At 42.6% G+C, this 11755-nt stretch overlaps 1 protein-coding gene across 2 annotated transcripts in view; it reads right to left on the bottom strand.

The window, feature by feature from the left end:
• Positions 1-11755, bottom strand: part of FOXK1 (forkhead box K1) — a 54638-nt gene that overhangs the window by 12712 nt on the left and 30171 nt on the right. For both annotated transcript variants that reach the window (XM_069870546.1, XM_069870547.1), the window contains exons 3-6: positions 4782-4938; positions 3307-3453; positions 1430-1623; positions 148-314 (exon numbers count right to left, since the gene is read on the bottom strand). In XM_069870546.1, the coding sequence (XP_069726647.1) occupies positions 148-314; positions 1430-1623; positions 3307-3453; positions 4782-4938 (665 nt within the window). The remainder of the gene's footprint in view (positions 1-147; positions 315-1429; positions 1624-3306; positions 3454-4781; positions 4939-11755) is intronic.

Below are 11755 nucleotides of genomic sequence, written 5' to 3'. Positions count from 1 at the left end.
GGTGCATATGCATCAACAGTCTCTGACAGTAGTGGGAAGAGAGACCTAGATCCTCCTGTAACATGCTGGCAAAAGTGTTCTTGTGGTGTCCTCAGCTAGGCACTCGACACAATTAAGTGACCCTCTAACAAAACAAGAGCTACTCACCAGGTGCACTCTGTGAATATCGATACTCTGGAACTGAGGCTAACTTTGACCCAAAGTCGTGATCATGTGGAATGGGTGAGCCCTCCCGTGACAGGCACTCCGGAGTCTGTAGCCCACTAGAGCGAGGGGACAGCAGGCCAGGATGAGTAGGGGAGGCAGGAGCACTCCTGAAACACCAGAACGTAGTGTTGGCAAGCATAGACTTTTTGACCACAACGCAGCAGCAGAGACCAATAGTTATCCCCAGTACAGGATTCTCTAGCAGGAGGACAGCCTTTCTTCCACGCTACCCACTATAGTCTTACTGGGAAGCATTCAAAGACACACAGTAACCTGACAAATGCTCTTGCTCCAAATACTGTCATTCCTTGCTGAAGGAAACTAAAACCTTCAAGGTAGGCTTAACATTCCACTGCTGACATCAAAGCTCTAAGTGTCTTGTGCTCAGATCAGCTTTATAATTTCAGGCCATTCTAAAAAGATCTGGTCACTGTTTCACAATAATGGGGAGAGAAAGAGGAAGAAGGATGCACCATAGATGCAAGTGTCTGGCCCTGCACATGATTACAGATCATGTCTCTCTCCCAAGCCACTTGTTTCCCACCTCTGGTCTCATGTGGCCAAACACATGAGGAATTGAACATCTCTTTAACGACAAACAAGACAGAAAAGGCAATCAGCTGAAAATGTCTCTTCCTTTTCCTCCCTATTTTAAGAGACAGAAAAGGGAGATGTGTGGGAGGAATGTTACATGAAGCTATTCCAGCCAGCGCTGAATTATAAGTCTTATCTTCACAGCTACAGGGCTCAGAAAAAACTGCACAGCTCCTCTCCTGCAGTTACACTGCTGACTGGAGCGGCTACACAGAACACCTCCCATTGCTTCACTGCTGCTAACCACGATCAACCTGATCTTCCCTATAGGAGAGCATTTTAAATGCCACTAAAGTTATTCCCACTATGATCTAATCCACACCTAAACACAGTTTTCCTGAAATGAGAGATTGGCATCTGAAAACACTCATAAGTCCTTTGATCTTCTTTGAAATGACACCAAACCAGATATGTTATTTGATGCATTTTTGAAGTTTGGTTCTGGATGTTTCTCAGTAAACTTGTAAGAAGTCAGAGCAATTTTCAGACTATGCCTCAGGACTTCCTAACTGTATTATCCCTCAGGCTATAAACAGAAGTAAAGATTGCTCTCTGTACTTCAGGAGAAGTTTTTGTTTGTTTTCTTTGTATTGAGTTTGGCATAGAGATTAGAGGAAGCTGACGTTACCTGGAGGAAAGAGGCCCAAAAGGTGTTCGGAAGCAGGACACTCCTCTTTGCCTTCGTTTTCTGAATGCTTGCTCTACTAGTTTGGCTTCAGAGGCAGGGTCAATTCGCCAAAAGGAGCCCTTTCCAGGCTCCTCCTGGGAGCGTGGGACTTTAATAAAGTAACGGTTCAAGGAGAGGTTGTGCCGAATGGAATTCTGCAGGAAGCAAAGGAATGAGATTATTATTTTGCTTTGAGGAAGCATATTACAAAGATGAATGGGTTTCAACACACAGCTTGGGAAAATGAAATCTGCAGTCAGAATCAGTGCTTTCCACAGAAAAGTCACTCAACTCACACACCTCCAAAGTTGCTGCAGAACTGCAAGAGAAAACCTGGGGAAACGTGTCAAGAGTTTCTACCAACCATGCTGAAAGGGTTTACTTAGTATTGCACCATCACTTACATACATCTGGAACCGGGCAGTGCAGTGACTTTTCTGTGGAAAGCAATGGAAGCAGAGCTTTTGCTGGGGCAGGGGGACATCACTGCAACCCACAGAAGATCTCTCTCAAAAGACAGGCTTTATTCTAGGCAAGTGGCAAAAACTGCTCGTGCCTGTGCTAACTGCTTACCTGCCAAATGAGCACCGGGGTGCCCAAACATGCCCTAAAGTGCCCTGCACCTCAGGGCAAGCCAGTCAACAGGCCCTCAGATGGCTGGCTCCAAGAAGACTCCATTTTTGATGTGGCACTAGCCTAGCAACGCAACAATTCTCCAGATGTTGACAAGACTATTGCTTTCATTGCAAAAGCTCACTTCTGACTGTGTGTAGCACTGCCTTCTGGGCTAGAGGAAAGGCTCAGTAAGCCCAGGTGTGCACAAGCTCATTCCTCTTCCACTTTCAAAACAAAACAAGAGCTTTTGTAGCAGCTTCATAAGCAAAGCTTTAGATACCACTGGTAGGGGAGGAGAAAGACAACTTCACTATCCACTGAAATGCAGCTCTCTTTGAAGCAGGATGCAGCAACTGGTTCACAAAGCACAACTCTGCTGAGCAGGTTATGGCAGAAAGTGGATTCCACAATTAATCACAACTACAGACAAAAGCCAGGGAGCCAGAAACAGATTTATTCCAACTGTACTCAAAGTGCACCAAGCAGTACTGCTTCTGCCAGTTGAACACAATGAAATCAGCAGCTGCAAGAGTCTTTCCAGCTGCATTAGTGTATTATATTCAAATGAAAACGCCCATTTCAGAGGTGTGATGCCAAGAAAAAGTCTGAAAGCAGGTGGAGCTGAGGTTTCTGGAACTTTGAAAGCAGCCTTCAAGTGAACATTTAAGCTTGATTCATCCTCCGTTAACTATATTCAAACTCTCCTATGAAGCTAGTCAGATTTCCTTCAATCCCACAAGGAAAGTACAGACTTGAAGTTTGCCAAGCTCCCATTCTGAGATTCAAAGCTTGCAAACTGTGACTTAGACAATGCAGCTGATATGTCGGGAAAACCCAAAGGATTTAAGGTACTATAATGACTGAAAACTGGGACCTCAGTTTTAGGCTGGACATCTTCTGCTTTGACTGATCATGCCAAACAAAGACAAGGTTGAGGATTAAGCCAGATTCAGGCAAGCATCTGGGCAGAAGAATGACTGAGAGCAAGAACAATTAAAAGGGTTTCAGAAACCAGAGAGCCCAAACGTAACATGCTACACTGCCCTAGAAAGTATACAAAAAAATTAATCACTCACAAACTAGTTAGCTTATGTTAAACAAATTCACTCTGGGAATAGTCAAAGCAGCTCTGTTCCCAGTGCCCTAAATCTTTAATAAATGCATTTCAAAGCAGATAAGCCCTGTCAAAGTATTTTAAAAGATTGTTAGTGTCAAGCACTCACCTGCCAGCCTTTGTCAGCAGTCCTGTAATATGGATAATGCTTGGTAATGTGGGCATAGATCCCACTTAGTGTTAATTGCCTGTCTTGTGCTGAAGATATAGCCTGCACAATTAGCTGAGCATAAGAATACGGTGGCTTGGACTCATCCTGTGGAAAAAGCCAAACAGAAATTTAGTCACTAACAAAGAATTCCTACTCCAGAGCGTACCAATGACCCAAACCAAAAGAATGCGTTGATCTGTAGTTTCACAGATGCTAAGAGAGCACCAGGGGCAACTAAGAGCAGCATCACGCTCTTCCCTTTCATTTCTGTTTTACAGTGCCACCTTCCAATTCAGTACAAACGGTTGCATGCCAGCAGGACTACCGAACTGAATCTGGTTCCACTCACCACTGAATTTACCACACATGCTTGTACCAGCACAGCAAAAAGTCAGGACAAGCACTTGGAAGCAAAGAGTTAGAAGGTGTAGAGCATGTTTACTGCTTTCAGTGCTCATGAAACTATAGCTTTGAATTCTACCCAGCTACAGCTACACTTTGTTAGAAAGGTTTCATGCAATCATGCCACTAGCTCTCCTCCCAGCAACAAGCCCAATATGAAACTTGATCCTGTCCCTTCCCTCTCCACCAGGATTTGTTTCATTCTAGGAACTTTAATTTGTTTGCCAGATCTCATATTCCCAGCTCTTCGTATTACTCCATCCAGAACAGCCCTTCATGTCTTAAGGGAGGATTCAATCTACAAAAAAAGACATCTAGTATTGCGCTTCTCCACCCAATTCCAAATCAGGTGGTTTTTGATCTAGATCTTTAACTTTGATCTGAAGATCAGCCTACCAAAATTAAATTCTACCATTATAACTAAGTTATTTTAAAATCTAAATTCTACTTGATATTCTCCTCATTTAACACTTGCTTGACAGACCTTTGGTTTTGTATCAAAGTCAGAATACAAATTTCTCATGGCAAGGATCTGGTTTCTTTCCCTGCTTCCCCTTTCTCCAACTGTGTTTTGCAAAATACCATTCATTAAAAGAAGAAAACAAGGCACTGGATTTTAATGCACCTCTTCTTTATGCACCTCTTGATTTATCAAAGAAGCAGATAAATTCTTCTTGCTTCACCCTTCTAGTGAATGACTTGAACACATTTTGGGCAGCTAAGCAAGCAGATTCATGACCTACCACTAATAAGTGGTTTGAAAGCACAGTTTCAAACCCCTGGATGACACTGTACACAGCAACCTTATGGCCAGAACATTCTTAAACATCTTTTTACTTTATCCAAGGTAATAAATATTACATAAAACATTATTATTAACCATCATTAGCACATTATCTTTACATATATACCATTATTAAATATTACAAAAATATTAAATTAATATTTTTACTACATCCAAAGGCAATAAACTGCCAAGTCTTAATAAGCCTCCCAGTGAGTGCTGCTGGGTAAGTAATGTTTCTCTGAACCTTTGGGCTGTCCCCGCCAGATGCATCTGCCTGCTGTTCTGATGCTGCTTTTGCGGCGTACTCTGCTGCCAGCTGCAGATCCGAGGTAATGTTGTGAACAAAACGATATCCTGAGGATCCAGCACCACGTGGACTGGCCGGGCAAGAATTGGGAACACTGGAGAGACAAAAAGAAAACAGAGTTATTCATTAGTTTATTCATAAACAGGACACGCAGTTCTTATTCTCTAAGGCACAGTAAAGCTCCCAGGTCACTCAGAAGCAGATACACTCTGCACTTGTTTTTGCCCTTGTGGCTTATCCAAAACCTATACAGACTGAGAGAAAAAAAGAGAGATAAAACTGGAATTTCTACAGAATCCTGATCACCCTCTCCCTCACCCCACACTGCCCACAATAACAGCAGCAGAGTCTCAAAGTATTAATCAACTCCTCTATGTTTAGAGAGGCACTTAAAATAGTGAGGGACTTAAACCGTATCAGGGATGAATACTTAACAAAATAAACAGCTTGCTATTATAACTTGTGAATGAACAACACACCATGCTCCTCATAACACAGGTAATAATTAATAAATTCTTTTAAGCGGTATGGGTTATGTTGTTTTACAGTATCATAGTTAAAGCACGCAGTGCAGGCACCTGCCAGGAAGGCCCCCATCTAACACATGACACGAGCTTCCGAAGATCAGACGCTGATCAGTGCCAGGAAGCTGGAGACAGGGTTTCCCTTCACTCACCAGCACCCAAAGGCAGCTAAGAAAAGGCAGCTGCAATCAGCTCACTCATGGGCTTTGGCTAGCATGGAGAGAAGACACATTTCGAGTCCCAGGGCCACCACAAGATGGCATTGCAGGAACAACTACTGAGCAGGTACAGTTACAGCTGATAAAAAGCTGCTGCAAACAAATAAAAGGCAGCTATAATTTGCAGCTCCACTCAGGCACACAGAAGTGAGCGCTACAAGATGGGAACTAATCGAAAAAGCTTGTCTAGTGATAACATATCCTTGATTTGCCGGGCTGGAAGGATGAGAGAAGAGGGATGAGTCTGGGAATCTGAAGTTCCCATCTTCTCTCTCCTCCATTCTGTGCTGTCCAGCATCCAGGGGTGCAGTGCCAGGGCAGCGCTTCCCAGGACCCCACGTGTTTTCTACGTAAGGGCAGGGAAACAGTGATCAAGAAAGTGAAACAATACACACAAGATTTACATATCAGAAGAAGCAGTTCAAATTGTACGAAACGATGGAAACAGAAGCCCACAGCTGGGACCAGAATTCAGTAAAACTGGCATAAACAACTGTCTTACCAGTCAGATGCCTGATAGCAGTGCTATCCCCAACACAACTAAATACAGTTCCTGACACTCAGCAGAGCACCGTGCTAAATGCTGTACAAAGAAACACAGAACAGGGTCCCTTCCTCAACAAGGTGACTGTCCAAACAGCTTCCCTCTCACGCACATACACATGTGGATGGAGAGACAACAGTGAGACAACCCTAGTTTCTTCAGTGGGTAATACCTTTGGTGTGTAAGCAACCTGACAGTGGAAGGAAAGACCTTTTCCTACCACAGTCCAGCCTGGAAACTGAGAAGAGCTGCTTCTCCTTGTGGTGTCTTTGCAAATGGCTGCAGTGCTGAGCTCAGCACAACTGAGACTGGTTTCTTTTAAAAGTGAATTAAAGGAGCGGGGGGGGGGGCAAGGAAGAGGGAAAAGGCAACAGAAATATTCAGCTGCAACACACCCTTGCAGTAGGAGACCCAAGCTCACCTATAGCCCATATATCAGCCCCTTCACAGCACCTGTTAACCCTTTCAGCACTAATCAACAGTCCTTGGCATTGATGGGTGATGCCATCCAGAAGTGCAGCCAGAGGTGAGGCTTTCAGGTATATATTGTTGATGAGCCCATACATTTAAATTTCCCTTTGACAGAGATAAAGGCATTTCTTACCTAGTCTTTCAAGAAGCAGAGACCTGTTTGTGCAGGAAAACGAATCAAAGTTTGCTATTCCATGCTTTGAGCCTACTTTGGAAGTGGATAATGCTAAACCACAGAAGACACTCTTGATGTCTTAGCACTCACATGGGGAGCTGGTGTGAATTTAATTATTTGCCTGTCATTTTTCAATAGCTTTTCCACATACACACTTCATATAATGTGTAGATAATTATGAATGAAAGCCATTTTCATACATGAAACAGTGACAAACTAAAAAGACAAAAATGCTTTTTATCTTTGTGCTTGGCACCCAAGCAATTATTGTAATACAGACTAGGAATGGAATAGGATGAAACAGAGTTTTCTGATTTTGTTCTTTGTCTGCAGAAATACATGAACAACAAACCAGAGAGTCAGCAGCTGTAACTCAGGTTAAAGATATGGAACAGAGAAAAGTTCCCCAGTAAACCCATGCTCTGCACACAGCTGTATTTCTTTGCACAAACAAAACTAGTATGGCTTCAAAGATTGTCCTTTGCAGGTCAGAAACAAGAACAGATTAGTTTCTTCCAGAGCAGAAGAGCAAGTAGACCAGGTTTTGCTGCTCAAATTTTAGCTTCTGAGGTCGATAATGAGTTTTAAGTATGACCTCTTTTTTTTTTTTTTCTTAAAAAACCCTTAACACCAAAGAGACAAACCCTTAACCTGCAGGGGGCTGCGATTCTCTTGAGTGCTGACAAAGCCCCTCCAACCTGAAGTGTCATTATCTTTTAGAAAAGCCAGCCTTTCCCAGTAGATAGTCACTGAAAAATATGATAGTCCCCCTAAAGAAGCAGCTGCCTCTTGGGACAGCCACAGCAGTAGCCAGATATTTGCAAGAGGTATTATTCTTTTACCAGAATGAAGCACTTCTGTCCAGGTAGATCTGCATCCTTTCAGCCTGGATCAATGATCAAATCAAGAGACAAGGGTACAGAACAATGAATTTTTAGCTGCCCCATGCAGAGAAACAGGGTAACTAACATGTTGTTAAATGTTCAAGCCCTCAGAGTTCTTCAGAGGGAAGGGAGGAAGAGCTGACTACTAGAAAAAAACAAGTAGACACGATCTGTTCCTCCCTTAATACAGGACAGAAGGAGTGAAGAAACAGTTTGACTAAAAATATCCATCTGAGGGTTAAGTTAAAATTAAACATTAGTGCTGTCAAAAGAAAAGAAGCAAACACAATGCAGTGACCTCAGTTTCCTGGAGTTCCTGGAATTCACCTCACCACCCAGAGCTGGGGGCCGGCTAGAGATGCTTGCATGCACTCAGACCCCCTTTAAAAATATTATGGAACAAAAAGACTCTTCCCTACAAACACCTGTTTGTGCTATAAAACAGAAATCAAGTATGGGGACAGCGATTACAATTCATTGATGTATATTGATGCAAATATTGCATCAATACTTGGTGATAACTTGCTCCATTTTGGTACTATAACCTTGACTGAGAAAAGCAGAGCTAAGTCTGCAGCTTCACCCAGCTCTTGGACATTGTAACCTACTGCTATGATCCATGCTTGCTGTCCATGCAGGCAATCTTAGCTTACAAAGCACATACTCCAAGCTAATTTGGGTTAAGCTTGTCTGTTATGGAAGACAGCATTTTGGAGAGGAGCAAATATTTTATACCATTGGAAGTATGTAGAGTGCATAAGCAAACTAGCTGCAGTTTGCAGCACCATGGCACCATGGTTAATGCCACAGGTCCCAAAGATCTTTGATATCCACTGAGGATTCAGCATCTCAAGTTTGAACCACTTGACTGCAGGCAGCCATTGAGCTGCAGTTCCCCAAACATGATGCTGATACTCAGCTCAGAATCAGTCTACAACCACGTGCTGAATCACATCTCTCCTTTGCAGCACATTTTCCATTTCATAGTTAACCCTTCTTTGGCTGTAGGGCCAGAAAAGTAAGAGCTGAACACAGTGTCTGTAACTCATTTATCCATGTAGTGGGTAGGATGCCTTCTAAACACACAGCTCACTTCTGGCTATTGAGAATGCAACAGGTCTTGTAGCATCATGATTCACTTTCAACTCCTGCCAACAAGAATATAGCCTTTTAAGTTCACAGTGCTTTTTAGTAACAATTAAGCCTACAAACACCAGCTACTGGAGAAGATACAACTTCCTGCATTTATGCTGGAATGTCCCAAAGCAGTTTGCTTTAACTAAAGAACCAGAGTGCAAAGATAGGACGCACCACTGTGTGCACGGCTTGTCTGTTCTCATTTCAAAAAAGGGTACAGCAGATCCAGAGAAGAGACTGATGGGGATAACTAGGATGATTAGAGATTGGGAAAAGTTCTTGGGGAAAGGAGGAAGACGGGGAATCCATCAGGGGCTTTATCAGACAGATGGTCAGGAAGTCCACACTCTGAGACAGCCTCTGGTCCAAGAAAATGGGTGGAGGCAGACTGCATGCAAGTTTGCATTATGGTATATTTTCTGTGTTCTTACATTACCCTAAAGATACCCATCTGAAGCTGAAAACTGGGCTGGAGGAATCTGTTGCCTGAGCACATACAGTGATCCTTATGTTAAAATTCTCAGACTCTCTCAATACTAGCCACATTTTATAGACTGGAGAAAAAAAAAATTCAAAAGGAAGCAATAAGTGGTTAAATAATTTATGGTCACAGTACAAGTCTATCAACAAGCTGGGAACCGAAACACTCCCAAACTTCAGTGTCAGTTTCCACAGAAGGTGAGAGGCTATGAGAACGCAGGAAAGCTGCCTTAGTACTTAATTTCATCCTTTAGTGCAAGGGAGATATCTGCAGGGATCAAGCTATAGTGGCTTAATTTAACCAGGGATATGGATAAAACACCTACCCTTTCTATAACAAAGAGGAAGGATTACCTGGGATGCATCCCACATTAAAATGCTCACCTGACTTGAAATCTGCATAACTAAAGAGAAAAAAGAAATAATCTCTTCAACTTTGTGGTTTAGGATATGGGATGTGCATGGGCAGTGCCCTTGAAAACTGCCTAAGTGCACAATTGTGCAGCAGGTATAAAAGATAGAGCAGCGATAAGCACTACAACAACCTTGGCAACCCCGCCAATATACAGATTTCCTGTCTGAGAAGGTATTTTTTTAAGACCCTATTGAGTACAAAGGGAGAATTCCCCGTTTCTTAACAAAATCCTCCCCAGTCTCCTCTTCAAATGCAAACTGGTGTGTGTTGCTCTGCACATGAGAATTATGGTTAGAGAAACGCCACAAACCTCAGGCTACCCCTATATTTCGCTTCATAAGACTGCAAAAAGGGGCACCAAAAGATACAGGGATGCTTTCTACATGTAATAAGCAAGAATCAGGTCAAAGTACAGCACTCTGGCTTGCGAAACAAGTATTTCCATGATACACCAATCAGCAATAATGAGTGAGAATCCTCTGCTGCTCTCTCCTTCCCCGGCCTAGCCCCAAAAACATAACTCAAAGAAAGGCGAGTCCTTGCATGTTGCATGTTTCAGACAGGTTTCAGAAACAATCACAAGTGGTGAGACTGCCAAACCAAGCTGGATTTTGATGTGAAAGGAGAAATCTGAGAGCTACCCTGCCTACTTATCGCTGAAGAAAAACAAAACTGTTGAACAAGCTACAGTGAAAGTTAGCTATACACAAAAGCTGAAATTCTTACTCCTTGTCTCTGCTCCAGCGGTTCCCCTCTTCAAAAGGAAGTGAGCTCACTCTGACTGTGGATTCAATGAACATTTTATACTAATCGGGGAAGAGGAAGTTTTTGCGAGCTGGATACATCTGCAGCCTTTCCTCCTACAAAAGGCTTGGCACATCTCCTCTAGTACGTGGTCCATTGTCCGAAATAAATGTGCATAGGAACTCCCCAACCTGGTATAGATTGTTGCTGTTCTTACGTGATGTAAATGCATCACAGCAGTCGGGTTGTGGTTTGGAGACCAGGATGATTAAAAATAATCACCGGTCTGTCCAGCTGTGGGAGTTACCCGAGATCTACTCTCTGCCCAAGTGCAGGAAGTAATGGATAACCGAGACAATGCAAAAGAGCCTGCAAAAAACCTGCCTCGGAGCTCTTTACTGGCTTTTCAGTTAAGTGGCTAATAGTGCTACAGGAAGAAAGAAAGCCTGAACAAAATGAAGCAGGTGATATTTATGCATCCTGCTCCAGTCAGTGAATTGGTCCACTGAATCAGGGTTCGTTCAGTTTCCCACTCCGTATTTTTGGAGGGAATGTGCAGGTTCAGATTAAATCCCAAGTGTTCTGAAATAGTGTTGCACAGCTGTCCTAGAGCCTATTAAAAAGCACTGCGTTTTTCCAAGCCAAGTTTGAATCAAAGCGTAGCCAGCATTTGTACATTTGCTATAACGTGGCTCACACACTTCTGTCCTGCTTTACGGAATAAAAGCTCAATACATAATTTATCTATTACACACTCTTGGAAAGTAGTAATTACACTGTACATGAATAAAAATCAGACAATGAATTTAAATGACCTGTTAAAAGGCCACAAAACAAGTTCGTGGCTAAACCAAGATAACTGCAGTTTCTGGAGAGCAGACCGGTGAGTAATCCGCTATCAGAGCATACAACACGTTACTGAACTAATTCTGCCTTGTGAAAAAAAAGGAAAAAAAGGAAATAAGGTTTAAAAAAATATAGCTTCTGAAACCATGGCAATTTGGCTTACATCTTCTGGTTTACTAATCAAGCTTATTACACAAAAGGTACAGAAGGATACTAGCTCATCTTTCATTATTCATAGCATTAATTTCTTGGTAAACTAGGTATTCACCCTTCCATCAATGGCTGAATGTGGACAGGCTCATTAAGTACTAATAATTCTTTAAAATACAAATTTGGGTCCACACAAAAGTATGTACCAGTTTAGCTATTAGCACAGAGCCTCACTAGACACAATTTGAGCAGTGGCTCTCACAGGGCTCTTCCTCCTACACGTCAAAGCATATTCTTTTCACGATAAAGACTATATGTGAGCA

Source organism: Phaenicophaeus curvirostris, chromosome 16 (genome assembly GCF_032191515.1).
Source record: "Phaenicophaeus curvirostris isolate KB17595 chromosome 16, BPBGC_Pcur_1.0, whole genome shotgun sequence".
Classification (NCBI taxonomy): domain Eukaryota; kingdom Metazoa; phylum Chordata; class Aves; order Cuculiformes; family Cuculidae; genus Phaenicophaeus; species Phaenicophaeus curvirostris.
The sequence above is the reverse complement of the archived record's forward strand: the minus strand, read 5'-3'. Positions and strand labels throughout refer to the sequence as shown.